The 27304-nt window shown below is 43.7% G+C and overlaps 1 protein-coding gene across 2 annotated transcripts in view; it reads right to left on the bottom strand.

The window, feature by feature from the left end:
• LOC148818945 (somatomedin-B and thrombospondin type-1 domain-containing protein) overlaps nucleotides 1-27113 on the bottom strand; it is a 33941-nt gene extending 6828 nt beyond the window's left edge. The window contains exons 1-3 of one of the 2 annotated variants that reach the window (XM_088935968.1): nucleotides 26429-27113; nucleotides 6008-6190; nucleotides 3135-3225 (exon numbers count right to left, since the gene is read on the bottom strand). In XM_088935968.1, coding sequence (XP_088792094.1) covers nucleotides 3135-3225; nucleotides 6008-6190; nucleotides 26429-26678 — 524 coding nt within the window. In that variant the 5' untranslated portion in view covers nucleotides 26679-27113. Of the gene's footprint in view, nucleotides 1-3134; nucleotides 3226-6007; nucleotides 6194-26428 lie in introns of both variants that reach the window. The other variant, XM_088935967.1, reaches the window with a different exon arrangement.
• Between the last annotated feature and the right edge of the window lie 191 nt (nucleotides 27114-27304).

A 27304-nucleotide genomic window follows, 5' to 3' on the forward strand; every position in this document is an offset into this window, starting at 1 on the left:
GAAGTAAACAGATTTACTTCAATGACAAACCAGGTCCAGTTCTGTGTTGCACAACTTCAACATTATTTTTCAAAATTATAAACGCCTTTCCAGCAGCTCACGTGCAATATGTTTGACACCACCACATAAGAAAGTGAACCGAAAACACCTGGGTTTGAAATGTTCATTGTGAACAAGTGAAGAACTGGCAGCTAAGGCAACATGCATAGCCAGTGCCAACTCTGTAATTGGAAATAAGGAGCTCTGCTGCCTTGTCCTCCCATGCTGTCGAGACTTGTTAAATGTTAATTCCCATACAAGGTCATTTAATTTTTTACAGTGTGAGAAACATAGGTCCTTCACAAAAGGTTGTTTGGCCAACTTATCTGAGAAAAGTAATTTGATCTCAGGGTCAGGTCTGGAATGTCTAATTCTCAGCTTTGTATCCTTTCTTATTTTTTAATTATAATCTGCCTCCTCAGGCGGAATGTAATTAAATTCTTTACCAGTAAAACCCATTTCAATCTAAGGTAGGGCCACGCACTGGTAAGCTACTGTGATGCACGTTTCAATTTGACAAAAGAAAAGCCTTCAAACCAAGACATTTTATGCTTCTGGGGGAACTGTAGTGCATGTGTTTTTTACTTGTTCATTTTTCATCTTTGCAGTAAGAAGGCCGTTGCACTTTTCAACCATGTTTCAGATACAACAATGTGATGCTGATAAGGAATGTTACAGCACCCTACAGTAAATGTCTCTGCCTCTTATTCCCTGCAGTAAAAAATAAAGAGAGCTTTGAGTAGCTTATCACGCAGCAGCCATTTGCACAGCAGAAGATGACAGAAAACCCACAGGACTCTGATGATGATGGCATACTAAAGACAAATTGAACAAAAGGAAATTATTTTGCAACTTCTTGGCAGAGACTATGAAACTCTAATACTGAGAGCAAAGATCCAATATATTTTCTGTATCATTTTATAACTATGTCACAGGAGAAGATACACAACGTCTTTATAATAATATTTAGTATTAAAGGAATCAGAAAAAATATTTAAGATGAGAATAATCATGAAGAAGAAACCTTATCTGTAGAAAGGAGCCCGTTGTTAAGACAACACTAATCTCAATGTCTTACTAAAAGTAACTATTACAATAACTTGACTAAGGTTCTATACCTAATTTTAGGGCTGACTGATTTTTCTATTGTAATGGTACGCAATCCGATCGTCAGATATTTTTTCAGGCTATTTTTTTACTCAATAGCACATTATGCAAGACTTTCACAAGTATAAATCTTATGTTCAAGAGTGAGCACAGTTTTCCTTGGAAATGCAATGGGTTGCAGTTTTAAAGAGCAGTAGCAGACATTTACCACGTTTCTACTGTTGGTGTATTTTACATACTGTATGTGGAAGTTTGAATATCCTATTGTATTTGGAGGCTTTATTTTGCATTATAAGGTTTCCTCCTTAATTTCTTAGCTCTGGAAAAATATATAGAAACGGATGCAAGAAGCCAGGACAGGCTGACAAATTGCATTCATATGACATCCAGTTAAATTTGTTTAAGCCACCATGAACAATATACAATACCTCCAAATGCACAAATAAGTCTGCTGCACCCAGAGTGAAATTAGAATGTGACGTTCTTAATGAAATGATGCTTTAGAAATCATTCAAGACCTCTGGTTTGAGTGAACAGTATTTGATTTTCAAATACACAGCAGGATCGCGAAGGATCTAGGATGAAATGGCCCGTGGAAATGAAAGCTGGGACCCAACAAGACGAACATTTCCACTCAGTAAATATTTAAAAATATATATTATCTAGAGGTTAATAATCAATTATACCAGATTTTCTAAAGAGATCCAAACGGAAAAACATTATAAATCAAGGAAGAAGAACTTGAATTTGTGTTTTTGGAATTATGGTTCAGGTGTGGCAGGGGATTTAGCATTGCAGCTAGGGTCTTACAGGACCTCTGTGTCTGTCTGGGTGGAGTCTGCATGGCCTCTCTGAGTTCAGATCAGTTTTCATGGTGGTGCCCCGATTTCTCCCACCCCCCCAAGACAAGATTTTGGCTAAGTGCTGTCAGTGACTCTGCCATGGGCTCTGACCTGCAGTGACTCTCGTCATCTCATTCCCGATGGTGAAGGTATGGGTTATGGTTTTGGACAGCACCGTCTGTGTTCTTCTCTGTAGTGATGAAATTATCCTGTGATAATCACTGAAAGGGAATGCCTCAGCACCTTCTAGAACCCTAACAGAGCCCACAGCTGAGGAGAATGGCTGAAGTTGGAGCCTATGAGCAACGGGCTCAAGGCAGGATACACACAGAAGTATTTATAATGAAGTAATAAAATTGTTTTCCTGCAGTCATTTGTGGGTTTTTTTTTTGTTGTTTGTGACCACACTAGTGGTGCAATAATGGAAGACCAAACTGAAACAAGATGGAGAGTACAGTCGAAGTGCTGAAAATAACATCTATGGTTAGGCAAGAAAACTGCAAAAACTTGCCAAATATTCTGAAAAATCCTCAACAGGGTGATCTGACAACAACAGACACTATATTTTTAAACAACACAACCTTTGTATACTTTTTCACGGTTTTGCCATTGCCATGTGCCATTGTTCACACACTCCTTCTTGGTCAATGTCAAATATTCAATATGCCAGGTAGAGACAGACAGACAATAGATTACCTTCAGTTACCAAACTGAATAGAAGAACATGTAGAGGCTATTTCCACACTGAGCGATAGGAAAAAAAGAAAATCACAAATGAACAGGTGGATCCACAGCCCAAAGATGACGTTTTTTTGTATGCTTTTCAGTGTAGAATTAACCTCTACTTGTTCCCTCAAATCTCTAAAGAAGAGAAATAAGGTTGTACCAACATTTTGACCTTTCCCATATTATGGTAAAGCACTATTGCAGAAATTAAATCCCATCCAGTTTTCATTTTTTTAAATAAAAAATGGTTATTAGCATTGCTCTGTAACATTTTAAATACTGCAGAAAAATAGTTTCTGACACTTAGTTAAAAATAATGGAAAAGCTGCTTATAACTATCCCAAATGTTAATATGTCCTCTCTGTCCAGGATTTTGACCTGTGAGCTATTCCAAGAGAGTCAACTCAACAGAGGGCCTACCTGGGCTTCTCCTCCTTCATAAGCATGTGTGGCCGTCTCCAGGGGTCTTTGAAGTTCCTTTTAAAGGAATCAGGCAAGATTTTGGCCACCTCTGAAAGGGGAAACAACAGCTCAATAACACATCAGATTAAATCCATTATCCTTCATTTCTCAGAGGTCACACAACAGCAGTGCCCTAAACTGGGAATCGAACCCACAATCTTCCGATTACAGGATCAGAGCCCTACCTGCTCTTCAACACCTCAAAACCTTTCAGTCTAAATCCACTGCATTGGGGTTCATCAAATGCTTCTGTACTGCCGAGTTCACAATAACAGCTCCTGTACAGAGGATCAATAATATGGAAGGACAGACATGGCCTTCCAATCAACTAGCTCATCGATCCATTCTCCTCTGGACAGCGTCAACACCACAGAGCCTGACACGAGCTTCACAGACATCCTGCCACCTCCTGGGAACTAGGAGTTGCTAGGATTCTCCATTTTGCCTAGAAAGCTCGGGCCATTTAATCCCAGCCTTGACTCCTGCAGGCTGGTGGAATCTCAGTCACAGTCAGAAAGCACTGTGTTATGTTACACTGGGAAACACACTGGGAAATCCGATGAAAGAGGGAGAGAGCCTTCTAAAATCAAGCCAAGAATAACAAGAGTCCATAATAAGATACGATAAGATCACTTTATTAGCCATATACAATTTCTTGCATTAGGAATTTGTCTTTTCACATACAGTACCCCAGCTTGCTCTCCATGAGACACAAAAAAAGGGAGAGAAGCTTGGGGTCAGAGCACAGGGTCAGCCACTGTACAGCACCCCTGGGACAGCTGGGGTTAAGGGCCTTGTTCAGGGGCCCAATGGAGTAGGATTCCTCTGCCAGCTGCGGGATTTGAACCGGCAACCTTCCAGCCACAGGTGCAGATCCTTAGCCACAGTGCCACTGCTCTGCCCCTTACTCTTTTAATGTCCACAAATACAGTTATCTTCAAACAGTACAGTGTGCATTTTATAAAGCAAAACATTCTTTAGAACCTTTTTGAAAAGGGTGTAGTAGAGACCATATAGTCCAAATTTTATCTTGCGTTTCATCCCTTAGCAGAGCTGTGCTAAGGTTCAAAGACAATGCAGCCTCTTTTGCCACATCAAACCCTAAACAGACTGAATGTTTTAACACTGCGGCAGCACTGAGCTCTTGCCAGTGAAGGGATGCAGCTGCTGCAGATGTTCTCCTTGTTCCAACTGTGATCAAGAACTCCACAAGGATTAAAACAGACTCAACAACAAATCCTGAAAGAACCAGAAGAGAGCAAAGCCATATTAAAGGGGAACCGCAATGTTATTTTTACAGTTCGGGGTTATAATGAATTGGCAGTGATGAGTGCATCTCAAACCACAATGACACTACCAAGTATACGGAAACATACAGATTAGTCTACGGAAAATAGACTAAATTTCGAGAGCTGCGCAGTGCCATCATTGTCTGTGATTCAGAATGAGGCAGCAAAACTTCCGGTGACTTGAAAACAGCCCTATTACGTAGCAAGAAAGCTTTAGACCAAGTGAATTTCGCTACTATATTAATATTAAATATTTTCATGACACCAACACATACAGTACAAGACAAGATGTGTTTTAGATACTTTAATTAATGTAATAAAAAGAGCAACCTGCCAAACAACTAAAATCCACACATTTGTTTTCAAGTTTTGCGAAAGTGCTCTGTCATTTACATTGGTGGTTATTTTATAGCAAGTCACACCTGCAAGAAAAATGACGGCACTTTTGTTGGAGGACTGGCTGCACCATCGCCTGTGCCATCGCTGGAAGAGCTGATCTGAATGTGTGCAATTGAATTGAATTCAACATATAGACACATCGACTCAACATATCGAGACGGTTTTGTCGACAAATACTACTTGCTAACTCAGCATGCAGATTACATTAGAACATTTCTGTGGTAAAATGTCTGCTGCACAATCGGTACTTATTTGATCGTACGTCATGCTGAATCTCCATGAGAACCTTGTCGATGGGACCAGAGGCAGTGCCCGTGTTTACTACCCATCTCTTGGGTGGTTGAATACCCCTTGGAAAAAGAAACAGTTTGACTTTCTGCTGATCTGATCTGCCGTTTTGTGTGTGAGCACTCTGTTCTGAAAAGCCAATTGCTCGACAGTGAACATGAGTTCAAAAAGACAAGAAAGGATGAACGTGGTAAGGAGACCATGTTTCTCCTTCACTTACAGAGACTAGTGAGCAGGAAGGGTCACTAACATGTCATAATTTGCTCTCACCTTTGCTCTTTAACACCCATGTTTAATAAAATTACACAGAAATAGTGAATATATCCGGACTGATATATAAGAAGGTTTGAGGTTTTGACTTTTAAGGTGGGAGGGGGGGTTAAACCTACTCAGGTTTAAGTCACTTGGTCTGCCACATGGTACTTTCAGAAAGTTTTGAACTTAATTCGAAATTTGTTCAATTTTGCAATAACGCCAATTTATTTTGTCACTGAGATTTAATAACCGGTCTTAGTAATTAGGACTGCAGTTCCCCTTAAAATACTGCAGAAGAGGGACTCCAGGAAAACACACTGCAAGGATGAAAGCATTGTGGTAAAACAAGAGTAAAGTCACCTAAATATGAATATTTACCTGAATACTGGGGAAGCTGAGACAATCCTTATTGATCAATCTGGGTTTCCTTGCTCCCAAGATTTCCACAAATTAGGGAAATTCTACTTTTTTAGGAAGCCCGAGTTACAACACAGGGGAGCTCGGTGCAGAAGGGTTAGGATTAATCAGTTCCCCAATACTAGCGAACACTACTCGGTTCAGCTGTTCAGCTGGCACACACAGGGGAGGAGACGGGATTACCTCTGGCAGAGTTGCAGACGGCGTTGTGCCCAAAACAGCCTCGTCGCTGCTTTAAGTCGGGGCAGGGTGCCCCTCCGTTGCGCGGAGGCACGGACACCTGGCGGGTCCTCTCCTTGCTGCCCACCCCACACAGGGAGCCGCACTCGGACCAGGGACCCCAGGAACCCACCACACAATCGATAGCTGCTGGCGGAAGAGGGACACGGATGGGAGAGATCAGCGAGGGGCAAAGGTTATCCAGCTCCTCCGCTGGGATGAGCCAGAATTTTCCCACCCCAAAATCCTTCCAGGAGACCATGCGAAAGCAATTTCTTCTAGCCTAACCGGTGCTTGTCACTTACCTGTAGTGTTATAATCAAACGTCTGCCCTCTTGTGTAAGCTAACATTTCACTTCCTAATGTCTTTCCATTGTTTTCTGCATTCACTTAGTGGACACTTTTGGACCACTGATTTCAATGAAGCATTAAAGGTTTTTACTTTGAGAATCTACTTCAGAAAGAATCGGTTCAGACCAGGATGAAGATGGGGGAAAAAAACAGATGGTTTGGTATCATAGGTGGGAACATTTTACCGCTTTTGATGAGTTTTGGCAAACAAACCATTTAACAAAGAGGCTGCAGTACCAAAATGTGTGCGATAAACTGAAAGAGGTTTCCTTCTTAAGGAGATCTAGAACTGTGATGTGTGAATTATTCTTCTAGGAAGTCTGGATCGGAGGATATGTTGTGTTTTCCCTGTTTGAACAGGTTTCTGCTTTGGATTGAAAAAGAAAAGACTGACATCTCACACGTCACTTAATCAGCAAGAAAAACAAGAGGAGGATCGACAGTGGCCAATAACCAAGTTAACAGCAGGCCCTTATGTCACTGCTGTCTGAGTTTTAAAGGAGTGTGGTTTTATTCACGGGCTGTCAAGGACTGGCCAGAGAGTGCCTTGTGACCTGTGACCTGTGACTGGTCACAGCTGAGAACACTCTCCTCCTGGATTTTGCTTCATTGACATCTGGTCAAAAGCTCGCAGAGGTTTTATGCAGCCTGGCAGCACAACTGACCCATGTTCTGTTAAAAAGTGGCACTTTTTCATGCCGTTATTCCAGTTAATATCCCCATTCACTTAAATTCCAGAGTCAAGCCCCTCTGTGATCCTGCACTGGTGTTGCCATCAATAACAAGTTAAAACAAGAGGATATGCATTTTTTGCTTGACATTCAAAAAGCATATTTTTTCTGCTGGACCCTGTAATTAAACTGTAGTGCTGTTTTCAAGTTTCGCCACTTGAGAAAGGTTAGAAATGAAAGGAGGGCATTTGGTAGTTCATACCTAATTAAACCAAATAACGCATTCAACGGTTTGTTGAAAGAAACCAAAGGTACTGATTTCAGCAACGTGGCTGGGTAGCTTATCCCAGACTCCCACCACCCTTTGAGTGAAAAAAGGTGCCTGTTGCTCTCCTGGTCTAAATGCACTTCCAAGTAGTTAATAATAATTAATAATTGCTTACTCTTATATAGCGCTTTTTCTGGACACTCCACTCAAAGCACTTTACAGGTAATGGGGATCCCCTCCACCACCACCAGTGTGCAGCCCCACCTGGATGATGCGACGGCAGCCATAGTGCGCCAATACTCTCCCACACACCAGCTCTCAGTGGGAGGAGAGCAGAGTAATGTAGCCAATTCATAGATGGGGATTATTAGGAGGCCATGATTGGTAAGGGCCAATGGGGAATTTGGCCAGGACGCTGGAGTTACACCTCTACTCTTTTCGAGAAACGCCCTGGGATTTTTAATGACACAGAGAGTCAGGACCTCGGTTTTACGTCTCATCTGAAGGACGGCGCCTGTTTACAGTATAGTGTCCCCGTCACTATACTGGAGCATTAGGACCCACCCAGACCGCAGGGTGAGCGCCCTCTGCTTCCCCCACTAACACCTCTTCCAGCAGCAACCTTAGTTGTTCCCAGGAGGTCTGGGAAAAACTAAGTTATCACCTGTTTCCTTTGGTATGTGTTTCACACAGCTGTGTCGATTCAGAAGAAATCCCCCACGTTGCCTTCATCAATGCCTTTGAGGATTTGGAATATCTGCATCGGGTCCTCTCGCTATATTTTCCGTTCAGGACTAAAAAAGGTTCTGTTCCTTCAGACTGGCAGTGTAGGACATTCCTTTAAAACCCAGAATGTATCTAGTTGCTCTTCTTTGGACTCATTCCAGAGCAGCAATATCCCTTCTAGAACATTGTGACCATAATTGTACACAGTATTCGAAATGAGGGCTTACTAGTATGTTGTACAATTGTAACAGACCGTCCCCTGATTAAAATGATATGCTTTTAACTACATATCCTAACATTTGTTTTGCTTAAGGGGTAGGTTACTGAACGGAGTCCCCAGGGAATTCATCAATCTCTGACGAATGAGCTGTGAAATCTGACTGAATGTGTGAAAGTTCCCGACTTCTTCACAGGTTTGGGAACTTTCTTTGTGAGGGCACTGGCACAGGAGCAAAGTCTCCCATCTCCCATAAATACAGTAGATGTATTCTGATATAATGAGCTAGGAAGTGCACAAATCCTCCAGGACAGAAAATGGAAACAAACACCAAACAAGGCCTAGGTGAGGTTAAGTAACTATTGTTTAATGTAGAGTATCCATTACTCAGTCATAAGTAAACCTGTTTAACTAGGAATCACTGAAAAGAAGCCCACTGGGAAAACGAGATCATGTCACAATAAAACAAAATAAGTTAATTCCTCAAGCTTTTCAAACACAGAGTACCTAATGCTCAAATGTAATGATATGGTTTTCTTAAAGCCAGAGACTATTGTAAACTGATGAGTATAGTGCAAAAAAGGTTACACATGTTAAACTATATCTAAACCATGATCATCATGCATTTTACTCTTATTATGTAATGTTGGAGAAAACTTAAACCTAGGGTTCTGCCAACTGTATCACACATTACAGATGTTATAACTCTTCTGTTAATGAAGACATTTCCCATTCTTGAATGCCCTTCAAATAACCATTAACGGAAATCTTAATGTGTTCAAATTCAAATACTTTACATGCATTATACCTTTTTGAGGAATCAGGATACAAACAACATATAAGGACAGTTGATTAATTAAGAAATTATTTGCAGTTGAAGGCCTAAGATAATTTCTTAGGAGTTTTAAAAAAGTGGTGCTTGACTAGCAAATGCGCCCAGTGAAATTACGCAGGAATCTGAGTGCTCAGTCGCCCCACAACCAAAGCATGCATTAATCCAAGAGCTGATGGCACAGACAACGCCAGGGAGCAAGGGGTATGAGACTCTGCCCTCTTCTGCTTCACATCACGCTTGTCCATTATGTAGCTCACAGGTGAAAAGGTGTATGAATCTGTAGGAGACACTCCATAGGGCTTTATGTAATTTGTTCATTTTTGGCATTTTTAATAATAATAAATGTCCTTATACTTACTGTATACAGCACTTTTCTGCACACTCCACTCAAGGCACTTTAGAGGTAATGGGGATCTCCTCCACCCCCACCAGTGTGCAGCCCCACCTGGATGATGCGCCAGTCCGCTCCCCACACACCAGCTCTCAGTGGGGAAGAGAGCAGAGTGATGAAGCCAGCTCAGAGATGGGGATTATTAGGAGGCCATGATTGGCAAAGGCCAGGGGGAAATTTGCCCAGGACGCCGGGGTAACGCCCCTACTCTTTTCGAGAAATGCCCTGGGATTTTGAATGACCACAGAGTGTCGGGACCTTGGTTTTACATCTCATCCAAAGGATGGTGCCTTTACTGGGGCATTAGGACCCACACAGACTCCAGGGTGAGTGCCCCCTACTGGCCCCACTAACACCAGCAGCAACCTTAGTTTTTCCCAAGAGGTCTCCATCCAGGTACTGACCAGGCTCACACCTGCTGAGCTTCAGGGGGCTGCCAGTTGGGAGTTGCAGGGGGAGTGGCTGTTTGCTATATGGTATTTTGTATGTGATTATGTTATATGATTTTCAGATGAAACTGGTTATGTTTTAAAGTTCTCAGCAGCTGCCCGCATGGTCTCTATTGGTCATATGAGGAAGGAGACCCCAAAACCCCTGCACTCATGCAAATGTACCAAGTTGGGGAGCTCAGTTGACTTCATTATAGGTCTAGATTAAAGACCAGGGGTGGGGGGTAATTTAGAGTAGTTATTCAAACCCAGCAGGCAGGTCTTCCCAAGGTGGTGGGAGTGAAACCCCACACAAAATCTGTGTCAAAGGTGAGAGTGAGACCCATACTGATCCCTGGGTATGTGAAAAACACTGAGATTGCTGGAAAATACAACACAACCCGCGTTATCTTGTTACAGAACATTCCAGTGTGCAAAAAAATATAAATAGTCAAGATTATATTTTGCTTCTGACATTTGGGTACAAAGAAGTTTTGTGGAAAAGACCCCAGAGGTGTAGTCGCTCCTAAATCATGAACAAATCTGGAAGCTTTTGCACAATATCCTCCAGTGGGAGTTCACTAGTTTAGTCTGGTGATCCTATCGAAGTATTCTGACACTGAGGAACGATCTCATTGTGTTTCACTGTGACTGGCTCTGCAATTACAGCCAGATGACTGGGCGCTGATCTGGGTACTGCGGTGTGAGTTTGCGGGACACTAACCTGGTGCGTTCGCTGATCTGAAAGATAGGAGTTTAACCAGATTGCAGGATCTAAAGCTGTAGGGTTTGTTTTTTTTGAGAAAAATACATTCAACAACCAAATCAGTGACATCTTTCAAATGATAACTGTATATTTCACCTAACAACTGCAGGGTTACTCCATCCAGACAGCGTAATGAAAGAGAAGGCTTTTCAGCCAACAGGTGTGTACTTCTAACCTGTCAAACTACATGACAGCAGATCTCCCAGTTCCCAGTACTGTGCTCCCGTAATTAGATTTTTCTGCACTTTACCGCAATTGAGTTTAAGTTCTTATGCAATTTTTCATGGTGGAGCAGCTGTAATTAATTTGTTCAGCATGATAAGACATCTAAGTCTCCATTGAAAGATGGTGAAATGCATTCCACTCCACCAGTGCCGATTACAGATTACAGTTCTACAAATTGTCTAGTTACATCAGCCTTGACATGAGTCATTTTCATACACACACACACTTACACAAACGTGCATGCTGTTGCTCATACTGTAACTCCCAGACTATGGCACATGCCAGTGGAATTCAACACTACAGAAAAGCTTCCAAAGAGTTACACCCTCTTTGGATTGAAACAGTTTGTAGGCACCACAGCAGGCAAACTGGAACATTAGGTCGCAGTGTAACATGACACATAGGTGAAAAAAATGCCAAAAGGGTCGTGTTAGTGTGTCCCCATCTGTGAAGAAAAAAATCAAAAAGGCCGTGGAATGTGTATATCCTGACCTAGTGAGTTTTCCATTTCCTTAAACCTTACAGATCTGGGAGAATATAACAAAAGTACTCCAAGAACATGGTTTAAAGATAAAAGACTGGTAATGCGGTTTACAGGAAAAAAAATGACACCGAGAGTATCTTTAAACTTTTCCTATTGTTCGCGTCTTTGAGAGCAGGTGAGGGATTTCGACTCCGAGATTCCAGCTTCCGAGAGCAGGAAGGAAGCTTATTGTATAAAGTCGTGGCCCACACATTGATTATCAGCGACGAAAGAAAAAAAAAAGTCATAAATATCAAGGGGACTTACAAGGGTACTACAAAGCAGAACTGGGGCCCAGTAATCTAAATAATAGAGTTGTTTTCCATATCTTCTTTTGTAATAGATACGCACTGTTGACACTCGGCTTTAAAACGGGGCCCCTCTTGGATGATCCAGTAAACACCTGGAGAATTTGATAAGCCTCGGCTTCCGCTGGCTGTTTGAAGTGCTCCGAACCCGCCAGATAATGATCGCTGGGGCCTAATCAAGTGTCTAACACCAGAACCGGCTGGATTGCAAAACACACTGCAGAAGTGTCTGTGCGTATGCAGGCGGGTGGGAGGAGAGACTGCAGACTAATTATGGTTTGAGATGGGTCTGGACTGAGTTAACGCCAAATCTCTTTACTCCTTTCCTAACAGGGTCCGCTTCTGATATTCTGTTGCAAGTTTCTTATGAAATGTGGTTTCTGTGGGGCGATTTCTTTTACTTGGAGCAAAAGAAGTGAAAAAAGATTAAACGATGATACAAGTTTTTTAACAAATATAAGCGTCACTAATCTCCACTCAAAGAAATCCTTGTAATTAGCATTCTGAATTTTAATGCTGATTTTTCAACTTGCCTTTACTGGATTCTGTTTCTTAGTGCAAATTCTAAAAAAAATAATCCAATTACAAAACAAGGCCTGAGCTGCACTTCACTTCTTCTTTCACGACCTTTTTTTCTCTTTTCCCTTTGGTTATCTCTTTCACATCTCTGGTTTACTTTTTTTCTTCACCTTTCTTCCTGCTTTTTGTATTGCTGGATTTATACATTTTGTTTAGCTACCAAGTCTGTCACGCCATGATGATTGTTCACATTTCTTCATTACTGTACATGGAACCATGTAATATTCTTTGTGTTTCCTAAAAACCAATAAACAAACTGAACATAAAATAACAGCCTCAGTGATGTTGATCACAGGTCTCAGGGTCCATTTAAATAGCATTTCAGCCCTGCAGGGCACTAAATACATGTGTATAACATTGCATATTGATTATAGCCAGCTGATTAACTGGACATCTCAGCAATATTCTCTTCACGAGAATGAAAATGTTTAGTATGTTGTGAGCAAAAATGGGTAATAATCCATCCATTTTCTAACCACATCATCCATTTCAGAGGCTCATGCTCCCCCAGTGACTATCCCAGCAAGCAACGGGCGCAAGGCAGGGTACACCCTGGGCAGGATGCCAGTCCATCACAGGGCACACGCAGACACACACACCAAGGGCCAGATTTTCCAGAAGCCAATTAACCTACCAGTACGTCTTTGGACTGTAGGAAGAAACCACAACACCTGGAGAAAATTCACACAAACATGAAAACATGCAGATAGCACCCCAGGAATTAAACTCAGGGCCCGAGTGGTGTGAGGGAGCAATGCTAAACACTGCGCAGAACGTAAATTATACTCTGAGGACAATGAATAAGTTCTGCTAAACTGAGATCTAGAGAAGAGCCAGCTGTTGCCCATTGCCTTTTAAAGGGAGCTGATGTAAAACAAACACCAAAAACATTCTGCTCATAACTCAGTCTTAAAAGGAAGTCTTGAACACAGCTAGATTACGGTAAATCTGGCTCGTGCACGGGTTAGCAAGGCCCGTTCAGCCAGGTTCAGCCAGAATCCCCTGCACACAGCCTGTCCGGCCCACTCACAGATGGTATTAGTCCAATGAATGACCTACTGTAAATGGAACTGACTGTTCAGGGCAGTTTCTGTCCCTTGAGCCCGACATTCCACAACAGACCTTGAAGTTATAATGACCCACTGCATTGAGATCATGGCACGATGAAGGCTTCTGCAAGACCCCAGGCATGGGTGACCTCAATTAATGCCATTTCATAATCAGTAGCCTAGTTAGTGAGACTGCTGACAGGCTACAGAGTGCTTACAATGCAAGACAAGCTGCAGTTCCCATAAAGAATGTCTGGTCTTGGATTTTTAAACTCATTTTTTAGCAATGTAATTATACAGCGCACAGCACAGACACGGACTGCTATCCTGAACATGTTGAGGCAGTAGTAAATTTCTCCTCCCCAAAGTGGACATGATCTCATAGTAACCAAACCCCATGTGAAATGTGAGCCTGTAGACCTCCAATGCAATAAGTTCAAGAATTCAGGTAATGGAAAATATATCAGCCAGTAACAACCCACAATCTGAGATTTCTGACATACAGTCGGGAAGTTATATTTCAACTGGCTTGCTCCTCACAAGATCACTGTAAATCTCTGGAGCACCCATGAGGCAGACCATGTCCCGGTCTTTCAGTTTGCACACAATTACACATGCCTTCAGAACATTTATATTTATGTCCATAGCATAGTAGAGCATTTGCAGTCCGCCTTTGATGGCAAATACTTCATGGGACTGGTTTAAGGAATTATCAGAATTCCTACAGACCTGAGAAAACTGTTGTTTTTTTTCAGGCTTAAAAACTTTATGTGATACGATTTCATCCCTAATCTGAAATACACCTTGGAGTAATTTCCCCCCTCAGTTTGAATTTCTTCATTCATTTTTTTAAATTTCCTTACTACCTGTCCGAAAAAGACAGGCAAGTAAAAAATTCAAAATGGGTACATCTAGGACAATCAGTTTCAACGTCAATGGGAAGAAAAGGAATTCGGCATTACACAGCCACAGAAAATGTAGAGGTTCCTTTCACATCTGCTCTCAAGTGACCGATCACACTCTGTTCCCATGGCCTTGTGCATCAATTCCCAAAGACACTTGAACACAAAAGCCACTGTGGAATTTGTGAATTCCTCCAGATTAGTTCTGCAAATTTGCTGCAGAAAGTCCTGCCAGGCGTTCCCAGTCCTCTGCAAAGTGCTGAACGTCCTGAAGAAATTGCACAGCAGTTATCTAGGATGGTAGACAGGTCAGTTTCATGAAGCCTGCCCCTCAGAACTGATTCTCACTTGTAGTTTTGCCGTCTCAACCTGATCAGCTGCTTGACCTACAAATTGGCAAACTAGCGTCAAATTGCTGAGATGTTCCCTTTGTAAGTTGGACACACAAAAAAGCCTGTGGTGGGTCCCAATTCTTCACCTTTCACCCTGAGAGGCCAGTGTCCCGTTCCTGCTCCGGCTGTAAGGCGATTAACTTTGGTGATCCCTTCTCTAATCACTATCATGGTAATTAGCCCTCAAGTGACACCATTCGGCACATCTTGGTTAAATTCCACAGTCACAATGGAATTGGATGCTTTGACATCCTCATTCATGGGGCAGGAAGAGTTCAGGGTAGATCTAGTGGACAGTTCTGTGGGAGCTGTTAAAAGACCTTTAAAAAGGCTTAATTGACACCTAATGGCACATAATGGCTGGCTGTAGCCTGAGCCAATGCTACTAAAGAACCTTTCACAAAACCCAACTATGTAGAAGATAGGATACTGAGAACACCCTGCTGCCGAGACGGAACTTATTAATGAAACCTAGTGCGACAAAGAAATGGTAAATGTTAACCTCCAGACCCTCTTGCTTTTAATATCCCCTGCAGCTCCACAGCCATGTTTCCATTACAGTCTGATACAAATAAAAAACCCAGAAGTGGGGACCTCAGAGGAGGCCACCCCAAGACTGAGAGACCCCTCTCCCTGCGTCTTACCCTTTCACCTCTCTGGTAAATAGTCAGTGTTGTTTTCCACAGCTTTCAGCACCACCCCCTTATGTGCAAGGCACAAGCCCTTTGGTGGTGAGGAACCAGACTTTTAAAAAAAGTAATCCATTAAGCCCACAGCTACGAGTTACTTATTAACCCGTGTACACCCAGACATCCAGTTGCTCTTGGAGAATGGACAATCCAGGTATCCTTTCCTCCTGCACAGGCTTGTACAGTGAAAATGACACAATGATTGCAAAAGTGTCAAAACTACTTTGGAGCAGAAGCCCACTACTCTCATCTGATGTGTAAAGAGAGTCACTGTATAGCTACAATATATTGTCCACTCCTAAACCTTAAGATTTCTAACTCAGAAACTGCAGTCGTTAGGCAAGAAAAACACGTTTCAGAGGTTATTCAGTAAGCAAGGTCACGGATTTAAATTAATGTTGACAATGCACATAAATATGCAGAATGTAAACATCTCTTATTGCAACTTGGACCATTTCCAGAGCATTAATAGTATTAACTGGCCTACAGTACAGCAGTGCCAGGTTGGCCATTAGGCATTGTAGGCACAGTGCCCAGGGCCTACGAAACTCTTAGGGCCTACGAAGGAGGGAAATACTAGTGACTAACGAAAAACAAGCTGAAACAACATGTCTGCCATTGACTCTGGGTGCTTCAAATCAATAATCATCCGCTATCTAGCAGCTGTTCTAGAAAGTCACTCGACTCGCTCCATCAATCACGTGGGTTAGCACTAGAAGAGTTTAAAGTGCATCATGTCAATCAACGTCATTCAAGTGGCGTTTACCCCTCTTTTTCGGACTGAAAGTGCCTAGGGCCTACGAACACCATAATATGGCCCTGACCTACAGGACTAATTATCAGACCCTGGTTTAACTCTTTTCAGATGAAGAAATTCTGTTGCCCCCCACACCACACATAGAGTCTCCGCACATCAATAAGAGTCTTCTCTTCACTACCTGTGCCAGTCGGACACCCTGATCTGGCCTGTGATGGGGTCTGCTGGCACAGCATCAGTGCCTTTCGCCTGTCTGGTGACAAGCGCTTTAATGCTGCTGGGGGGAATGCTTCTGCAGGGGCTGAACAACAGCACACCACCCCAGGACAGAAGACTCCCAACCTCCAACATGGAAATCAGCTTCAACATCCTTACAGCCACTCATCTCTCTGGGGGTTCTTCTGCTTGCTTGAGACTGTCATGGCTTCATTTATTGTGAAGAGATGTGAGTGGGGGAGCTGTGTCAGAAACACAAAACCCACAACCGTTCAGCTGTGATGGAGAGTGAGGGAGGGAGGGATCAGGAATTTCTATAAACACCATCCTTTATTAAGAGCCTAAATGAACCTGAACTCACAAATTCCATTTGTGGGCTGCTGGTACTGCTGTATCAGAGTGCTTTCTGTATTCAAGACTTCAATAATATTAGCTTTCAGATTAACATTAAGCTTTAGTTATTTTATGAAAAATGCAATTCCTTTATGGCAGGCACGTTGGAAAGGCAGTTATCCAATTAACTGAATTGTTAAACAGTACTGTGGGACATTAGGGAAACAGAATATTTTAAATCCACATATATTCATCTCATGTTTTTATTTACCCTCCCTTAAAAGCATTTTTCAATTCAGATTTTAAATGCAGTTTGTAAAAGAACACCTTAAGCAAATGTTTTCTTCTAAAATGAATGATCTGGTCCTCTGTGGAGCCCAGTCTTTACCCAGTCCAGTTTATTGCACTAAAAGGCGATTGAAGCAGCGCATTGAGGTGTTTGGACCTTGGGTTTAGCCCTGGAATCAGTTTTCTTTTGGCAATTTAGATGTTTTGCTCACGCTAGTCTGAGGGGATGTGGTGGGAGAGGGGGCGGAAGCTGGCATCGTCACCACTTAATTAAAACTGTAAAAGCTCACAGCTCTTGTAATGACCACTGCTGACAGAGACAGTCAGGCTGCTAGCTCTGTCCTCTCACACTCACAGTGCTGTCTAAGTAAGAGCAGTGCGGTCTGGAGACACAGGAAAACCAGAGTGCTACATCAGTACAATGAACAGTTGTAATGCAACAGTGCAGACAGAAGCAGGCATTAGGAGAAGGGATGAGATACCCACAGTGATGTCATAGGAGGCAGAGTCAGTGCTGATCAGAAGGCAGGATGTTCACATAGCAACACAACTAGAGTTCTGGGCAAGACCACACAGTTCAACAAATGAACGGAAGACTTCTCCAGTATTGGGGTGCACAATAACATCTGAAGCAATGCACATGATTACCCACTTGAACAACTGGTTCGATAACAAACCACTGTTACTTCCACTGCTTTCCAATCTGGAAACTCCACTTATTTTGTCTGCCAGCTCAGATACAGGCTGGGAAGGCACTGTCTAAGTTGTCCTGTTCTCACGTGCCAGTGTCTGTTTGTCAGGGCTCTGGGTCTGGACAGCCGTGATAAACAAATCTCGAGGCTCTGAGAGCTGCCTCTCCCTCAGCAGACCTGTGTTCTGGTCTCCAATGAACCACAGTCAATTACTACACGAACACCCCTCTGGGCATCATGCCACACCTGTCACAAATAGTCAGTTTTCAAGTCCCAGTGCAAGAGCAAAACTACAAGACTGAGTTAAAACAAAACTGGAAGACAGAATAAGATGTCCAAGTTCTAGCAGGATTGTAACCACAAAGAACTCCAAACAGGAAAGCTTAAGACCAGCCAGTTAAATCTTTACACCAACAGTGACCATGATGTCATTTTCATATGAAACGAGGGAAGAGAATTCTCGTTGCAGTTGTGGTAAAACACGTTTAGTGTTATGGCTCATTTTCGCTGTTTATTCCTTTAGCTCTGAACCGCTGCCACAGGCCTGCGGACTGTCGAATTCCCGCAGCCGACAGGAACACACAGCCCTGCTGCACTGCCGGGCTCAGAGCGCCTTTCATCTTCTCCAGCACGGCCGGATTCCGGAGGACAGCTGCCAGCCGCCTGCGCCACCCCAGAGGAAATCCCAGCTCTCCGCGGGCAAGGAGAGCTCGCGGCTCAGGGCGCCCATGGCACGGCTGCCCTCCAGGCTTTCCGCCCTGGTCTCTCCGCAGGCCTGTGCCATCTTACCCCCCACTGGGCAGCACACAAAACACCAGGATCAATCCAGACCAGCAGTCTTCAAACGTACACAGAATCAAGCAGGTCTCCTTTCCACAGCACTCCTTTGCAACATCTTACAGTGTTCTACACATATATAAATGTCATTTTTATGCATAGGATTCCTTATACCACGCATGGATTACTAATAACACTCTATGGTGAAAAAGTCATTAAATGACTGAGTACATCCTTCCTGTTTGGGAACATCACTCAAGGTCTTTCTGTATCAAAGAATTTCAAGCATAACTGTAAAGGTGTGGAATGTTTTATGGCACAGTTCTCTACATTTCCCTCACCTGCTACCCAACCTACGTCACCTCCCACAACTGGCTTCAGAAGAAATGGGACAATGCAGGAAGGGGGCCCCACTCTTCCTGTTTCTACAGTATGTGCCGATGCCAGCAGGCATAAAAAGGCACTACTCTGAAGAGCTCAAGCACACATTGTGGCCGCTGGAACGTTTCTGTCCGTTTTACAGAATGCTGGAGGATGAAAAACAGCTCCGTAACGGAGAGGTAGTTCCGGCACTTCTTTTCTGTTGGAAGAGGATAGTTACAAGTGCACGGCTCTCCAGAGAGGCCCGATTCTGAGCGGACCCACAGGGGCAGCAGCCCAGGGCAGGTGGGTGGAATGCGGTCTGGGTACACGAGGAACAGGCCCAAACACTTTTGCAGAACAGACCAGCGTCTGCTTTCGGATATGTTTTGTAGTCCAATTGCCCAAAGTTCCAGACGAAATATTCATGTTAGACTGTGAGGGAATGCAGTCTCTCCACTCCTGGGAAACCTGTAGGAGGCTACATGTTATTTGAGATTAAAGTAAACCTCTCTTTTAATAGGACACACCACTTTAGGGCTCAAGTAAACAGCTTCAAATGAAAAACTGTGAATCACTTGAAATAATGCATGTGCTTTTAGCCACAAACCTTAGTAACAGCCGTATAGCTCTTTATGTTGCCAATTCTGTGCTCCCCTGGTCAAAAGTGACCGGATGTATTCATTTGACTAAAAATCCGTTCCCGAGGAAAAACATCTTCAAAGTTCATGTTGAATTAAATGGAAATGAAGTCAAGAATAGTTATGATTTAGAACAGCTGGGGTGAAAGTGACTTGGCTGTCACCATCCCTCCTGAACTTCAGATCTTCAGAAATACCGGAGACTTTCTGACATCTAGTAAACATGCCACACACCTGGATGGCCATCTGTACATTAACATCAGCCAGGAAGGCTGCCAAATGTGCTCTGCAAAGCTAAGGTGTGATTTTAGCTTTGTTTGGCAACATTACATCTGTTTAAGTGCTTGACATGACCTTATGCACAGGTGTGAGTCACTCTCAAAGCCATAATCTCTGCAGTGTCTCCTGGGGAACACAAATGGGTCCGAGCCCAGGTTGTTGAGTTCTTATATTGCAGTGTGTGCGAAAAGCAGGTGACCAAGAGCAATGGAGACTAGAATCCGCGAGATCTGCCAGAGTGCATGGTCATACAGGCTAGCTCAGCTTCCCGTTTTTTAGGAGTGTCAAACGTTCTGTCTGGTGACCTCAATAAGATGAAACGACGCAAGGCGAGCGTGTGCATGCTTTCCTGGGTCAGTTCTGATGGAGTGTAAAACAGCAGTATCATACAAATCCGATCCGTGCCTGCAGTGGCACAATGCTCCGGGCTTCCTTCGCTGGCCAGTCCTGCTGACAAGACCGTTCCTGAGGGCCGTGAATGAGAGCATGGGGCCGATATCATCTGAATTACCACGCATGGCTTCCCGTGCTGATCCTGCGGGGGGGGAGAGGTCAGAGATCACAGCCAAGTTGGCAAAGGTGGCGAGTCAACAGAAAAACAAGGCCGGCGCACAGCGATGCAACACGTGCCTTGCTCGCTTTCCACATTCAGAGGGCCACTACCACCAGCAAGTACAGTCTTCTCCCCTGCTGGAGGCACCCCATGTCTTTCCTTTCCACGCATTATGGAGAGCTGGCCAAGCTTATAATATACAGAGTCTTTATTATTTATACATATAGAATTATAGGAGTTCAGGTGGGGAGCTGCGTCAGCACGCGTAGGCTGCAAAGGAACAAGTGACAGGTTTATTCCATGCTGAAAAGAGAAGAGAGAAAACACAACGTTTCGGCCGTGGGGCCTTCTTCTTTGCCAAACAAAGCTAGAATCACTCCTTACCCTTGCAGAGCGCTTTTGGCGCCTGAAGGAGGCTCCACAGCCGAAACACTGCGTTTTCTTCTTTCTTCTCAGCCTGGAATAAACCTAGTACTTGTTCCTATAATTATAGGAACTGCCTTTCTGGTGTCATTTTGGGGTGCCATGTGTTCAGTTGGATTCTGACTGCTGTTGCTGTGGTTCAAACCGTGAAAATTAAAGGCAGGTTTTGTTAAACAGGCTAGAGATTCTCAGTATGGTTTGTGTTAAAGTATTACTGAATGTTAAAAAAAAATCTCAATGAGCAGTGCTCAATTTTTGTCCGTTTCGTTAGTGTCGCAGACATGACTCCATGCTCTATAAATACTCACTAAACGTGCTTCACCACAGCCAGAAGAGTAATCCAGCCAAGGATGAGTCCTCTTTAGACTCCTTAGCCTTCAGAAGATGCACTTTGGAACCTTTTCGGAGGGAGAGGATGCAAGTCACAGAAGCTGACCAAAGCACGTGGGAGAGTTTTGATCAAAGCCAGGGAAATTCTAAGAATGGAGAGCTCCAAGAGGAAAACGAGGAAGATAAGAAAGTAGAGCTGTTCCAGGCTGCAGCTCAGTCCACCTCACCCCATCAGCACCTGGCTGAGATCACACCCCAACATATGGGCACCCCCAGACTGCAGGCGTTCATGTTCTGTTCGTGGAGTGAAGTAAAAACAAGGACAAATGCACCTCAAGTAATTATCCAGCTAGGAGCACCTAAAACAATCCTACACAAGCCTGGCATGCCATCTTTAAAGTAAACACTGACTTGATGTTTAAGAACAAACACTTCTTTTCGTCGCAGATAGATCTCGATTACGGCATTGCTTGCGAAAGAGCCTGCGTCAGCTTTTCCTTGGAATACGCATACCGTAGAGGTCCAAAGCACGTCGCAGGCAGGGCCCATCCTGGCCATAATGAGGGGGCAAACCTTCTGGGTCTCTGAGAAATGCCAGGAGGGAGAAGGCTAGCCAGGCTAAATGAACTGCTGATATGGGCAGCACCGTTCCATAAATCCATGCGAGTTTCATTAAATCTCCGATTAACGGAAAATGCAAGCACGGGTTACGTAATAATCTGTGATAATGGGTTTCCACTTCACCTGCAAGTTTAAGGGCCCGTGAAAGGCAGTCACCAGAAGATTAAGACGCTCAGAAACGTGGAAATTCCAACGGAAAGCTCCCTGTGTGAAGAGCAGCAATACATCGGATTCCTAAAATAGAAGCAGCTTAGATCTTGAATAAATCACACTTCCTTGCTGAAGTCCCTGAGGAACTGCAGACATTGTTTGCTACAATGTATCATACACCCTCGACAGCCGGTGTCACTAAAGGGCAGCGTCCATTTTTCATCACGGACTCGTAAGTTCAAACGCTGCCTTTAACTGTCTTGACAGATAGCTTTTTTGTGGTTCTGAAATTATAATTTTTGGCGCGAGTGCTAATATTAGAGGTTGCTTAAGAGGCCCTGTTGAGCCTTTTCAAGACAAGTAAACGGGATCAGTGCGCGATTGTGTGTGCAGTATCCACATGCGCAGATCCATTCTGCTGGCATTTTAACTGCTGCAGCTTCACAGCTCTTCTACAAGCATGGACACAAGACCTGAGCGCTTAGGACTTCTAACACGAACAGGGGACTTTAAAAGAGTGAAAGGAAGCTCTTTCCTAGCCATGCTCTGCACCTGTTAGAAGAACTGCTACAGTAATAACACAAAGAACAGCTAACATGCTATTAAAAACGGAGAAAGATTAGCCTGTAACTGTGGGGAAAAAAGAAGACAACTTTTTAAAAACCAACAAGAAATCCCACTGTGTGCATACTGTATATTTTGTAATCTATCCAAAAACAGCAGGACACACAGTTTCACCAAACTTAAACACAACAAAAATAAAACTAGAATACTATATTCTGCACAGGACATGGCAATGCATGTCAATCTGAGTTCACTTTCCCCAACCCACATGGAAACAGTTATTAACAATCCTCTCTTTCATTTTGAGAAAAACGGTATTAAATAATTTTGGCCTACTGTACATGTTAATCTGGGGACGCGATTGCATAATTCTGATAACTGCAAGCAAGGCCTGTCTGAATTGTTCTTCAAAGACAGTGGCATCTTTCCAGCATCTGTGAACGTGTGCAGTATGTACACGCTATACAATAATAAATTGTTGGGTTTTTTTGCAAGATTAATAGTCCTGGAAGACTGCCGGCCAATCTTTAACTTTGTGGTCTCTTTTAATCAACGCGCTCCTTGAAACTCAAATTATAGGGGCAAAAGTATTTTGATTGTCCAGAAACATCCGGGACCTCTCCCGATTATAAGCTTTCACTTCTGGTACACTGAAGTGTGGACTCGTGGAAGAAACGACCTCTGTGTGCACCCAGTCCAGCAATCTGAATCTGAATCAGCCCGCGAACAGCTTGCCTGCCTCATGTTTTACTCTTTATCCCGACTATCTCTGGTGCCTGTCCAACTGATGCGGCCCATAAATCGCTTGTTATTACCTTATATAGTGCTGGATTGAGCAGAGGAGAAACTAGCAGTGGGAAAACAGGCCAGGTTTTTCCAGTCTCCCGACAGGATGATAAATAGGGACTTTTCTCTCCACAACCAATCTTAAATTGCTGGGGGACTGGTTTAGTATTAATTTAATTTTAGGATTTATTTTACTGCTTTAACATGTATTATCACTACACCTTGCCTTGACTTACCATTTGTACTTGAGACCATCAAACAATTAGACAATCCAAAATCATCCTACTCTTCTGAAAATGGCTTCAACAAGACCTGATTAACAGGCCATGTGACTATTATCAGAAAACCACACATTCCTGAAAGAACATAGAGTCACTCCCAGAGGCAGATCGACTACATCCCAGGTGGGACGCCAGTCCACTACAGAGTTTAGAGGACACACAAGGACAGTTTAGAAGAGCCAAACAACCAGCCGACATCTCGCCGAGAGCTGGAACAAAACTGAGAAAACACACAGGAACACAGGGGAACATGCAAACTCCACACAAAAAGCTCCAAAGCCTTAAGAGTCATGATGCAGAGGACCTAAACACAATTCCTGAATAATAATGATGCAGCCTTTACAAACCCAGGCCAATATGAGGAGTTTTTATAAACACCCAAATAGATCTTCATTTGCACACTGACAAAATTCAGACAAACCTTCACCTTCCACGGTGCAAACGTTTTAAGCTCTATTAACTCACATGTGTCAAGCTCATTCATTTCAGGCTACAAGAACAGCCCATTAAATAACAAGAAGCTCGAAGGTTAGACATTTCAGCCACAATGTTTAAGACATGAAAAATAAATTCTTTCCTCAGATGCTTCACCCCAGCTTTTTCCTCTTCTATGAATTTATCAGCTCATGGATCATGTTTAAGTTTAGACTCATAAACCCATCAAGAAGGCTGGCTGTGTGTTGGGGCTGAGCCTTGTCCCCCTGGAGGTGGTGGCGGAGAGGAGATTGCTGACCAAGCTCACGGCCATCATGAACAACATCTCTCATCCGCTACGTGGGACTGTGATTAGGCAGCGGAGCACTTTTAGTAACACACTGCTCCAGCTACGATGTTCAAGGGAACGTTTCCACAGGTCCTTCCTCCCGGCGGCTGTCAGGGTGTGTAACACTGCCCTAGGCTAGGACTGCTAGCCCTTCATCTGCTCGTCTATGGACAGCTTGTTGCACTATTGTACTTTTTGGACACTGCATTTACTGTATATACTGTTTATACTGTGGTACTTTCAATCTGTATATACCTATGCACATTTTGCATTTTTAGTCTATTCTGAAGTCTGTTTTTGCTTGTCTTGGGCTGGGCTGCTGTAACACCTCAATTTCCCTTCAGGATCAATAAAGTCTTATCTCTCTGTCTTATAATAGAGTGATTTTCAGGTACAGATGCAGGCTTTACAGCTTACCCAGATCTACAGTATGTGCTGGAAAAGGGGGCTGCCCCATTGCTCTTCTGTAACAAAGACGTTAGAGTAACTGATCTGTTGAGCAGCTGACAGGGCAGTTTGCTTTCTTCTCACCCCAGTTTTCTAGCGACACATTTCCAAGACTTTTTATAACGATCATGTAACTGGTTGACACTTGTCCGACAGCATACATTTGCACCTGTTCATATAACCTGGTATTTCAGTGCAGTGATCTGAGTAACGCGTCTTGTGAAAGACCTCTTCGTCTTTCAACTTGTCTTTGTTTGCCCACCAAGGAAGAGAAAGAGAAGAAAAAAAAAAGAGACATTCACCATCTGCAGCCTTGATGTCATGGGTTTTGATAGGAAATGATCTTGGCTTTTGGGTCTATTTCAAGGTGAAAAACTTACTCCACTACATCCTGAGCTGGGGAACCATTTGTAGGCCTGTTCCTGAATCATTAACCCTTTTGCAATGGGTGCTTGTTGTTTCTGGGTGTCACTCCTATCCGATGCAGTGGCTGAGATGAACTCCCTCCCCCCCTCCCCGAAGAGACTCCTATTCCAGTCTGAAATGCTGACGCTGCACGCATGACTTGGAGCCGGCATTCCGTTTTTTCCAGGAGATGAAGGAAAATCTACCCTGAGGGCAGAAGTCAAGAGCTCCAAAAATTGCTCTGGATTGCCATGCGTCACTAATAAAGGGACAGAACAGCAATGCCAGGAACCCCCTCCCCCCCTCTATCGCCATTCCCAACAATTTTACACCACTGGGAACTCACAGCGGGAATATAACGGTCTATGAATCCATACGTTTCAAGACTCTCTTCATTCATGACTGTGCATGCATGATCATTACCCACTGTCTCTTACATTAACTGACAGCCCTGGCTGTCAAGCCTGGAATTCAAAGAGATCAACTCAATAATTTCCTATAAACTGCTATTGCTGAGCAACACCCTCCACAGTACATATATACACACGCACACATGACTTCCTCTTTTTTTGTATTTTCAGACAGGAGTTACTCTGAAATTCTCCATAAAACTTTTCTTCTCCAAGAGTAGTCCGAGCATCTTACTCACTGCTTCGTCAGAGTGTCAGAGAGGCATTTGCTCTCCCAGGAACCGAAGGAATAGCCTGCCCCCATCCCATCAAACACAGCTCGAAAAAAACAGAGTCCCACAGCCCACAAGAGGTTGAATAAAGCTGGTCAGATCCAGGAGGGAAAAAAAACCAAGTGGTCTCCACCAAAGCAACGCTACCTTCGGTTGAAGGAAAAAAGGGTGATTTTTTTACCACATAAAAACAATCACCTGTGCATCTATTCAAAGCGTTATTAAACAGAACAAAGTAAATTTGCAAACCGAGATCAAAACCTGATTCTATGCATTAAACATTTTTTTAAAAAATATTGTGTTGTGCCTAAACCGATCTCCAAATTTTAGGAACACTAAGAAAAAAGATTAGAAGGCTGTAAAGCGACTCCTACTGGAAGTCCAGATTGGCGTTGTAGCTCAGAAAACCGCGTCTCTTCTAACGCGGAGAAAACAGCATAGAAAAATTAGCAACGTAATACACACATCTCCTCCCTGACGTTCTTGTATACTTCAGGTGAATACTGTAGCAGCAGTTGTCATTTCTATTTTTAAAGCATCGCCCGTCGCGAAACATCAATCGGAGCCCACCTGCGCGCAATCACAGCTTCTGGACTGGGAACGCGCCGCGGGTACGAGCGACCTCCGGGACCTTCACCAGGAGTCTCGGAACCGCGCAGCTACAACAGCGGCGAAACGGAGGATAAAGAGACTCTGCGGGAAAGAAAGTCCACTCACCCGATATCTGGCAGACGGGCTGGTAGTCGTCACAGCAGTCCCCCGTTTTCTGGCAGTACGTGTCGCAGTAGCAGACTGACCTTCTCCTTGTATATTCGTAGCACTCGTTGTTCCTCCCTGTGCAACACTTCGAATCCTCCCGTTTCGCGCAGCCAGCTTCGGACCTTCGCAGGAACATCCCCAGAAAAATGGCCAAAAATCCACACGCCAGCATGCAGCACCGTCCCGAGAAAGGGCTGGAAATTCCCATGCTAGCGAGGGTCTGGGAAGGGGTGTGCGCGTTTTGATAAAGGTGGAGTAGGTTCCAGAGCCTCTTGAGGAAAATTAAAAAAAAACAACAACAAACAGTGATACGAAATGAAAACTAGGGAACTGGAGACGAACCGGATGACATCGTTTATTTATGTAAACGTTCCCCCTGAATGCCCTAACTTACCAGTTGAAAATAAGAAGTGCACGCAGTAGAGCTTACTAGATCTAGTGCACCAAAGCTTTTTAAGAGTTAACCCAAACTGCGTTTTTCTACCTTAAACTAAAAAGTCGCCATTTAAACAAACCAAAACGGCACAGTCTCATGGACCTGATGCTCCTGAGAAGTTAGTGCAATGCATTTCCAACTGTGACACTTGAATGTATCGGCCCTGTGGCGATGCTGTCAAACCCGTGGCCAACTCCGTCTTCTCCTCCTCCTCCTCCAGGGTCTGGCCTTCTGGAGTCCGAGCCCCGCCCCGCTCGGAGCTGATTGGTGTGTCGGCTTCAGTTCAGCCACGCCCCCGAAAGAGCGCGTCGGGGGGTCCTGGTGGCTTTGACGTCACCCGTCCCGAAACAAGTGTTGCCAACAGTTCAAGTTGCACCAGGGAAGATGACAACAATGTT

This window comes from Atractosteus spatula, chromosome 17 (genome assembly GCF_055471065.1).
Source record: "Atractosteus spatula isolate fAtrSpa1 chromosome 17, fAtrSpa1.hap1, whole genome shotgun sequence".
Taxonomy (NCBI): Eukaryota; Metazoa; Chordata; class Actinopteri; order Semionotiformes; family Lepisosteidae; genus Atractosteus; species Atractosteus spatula.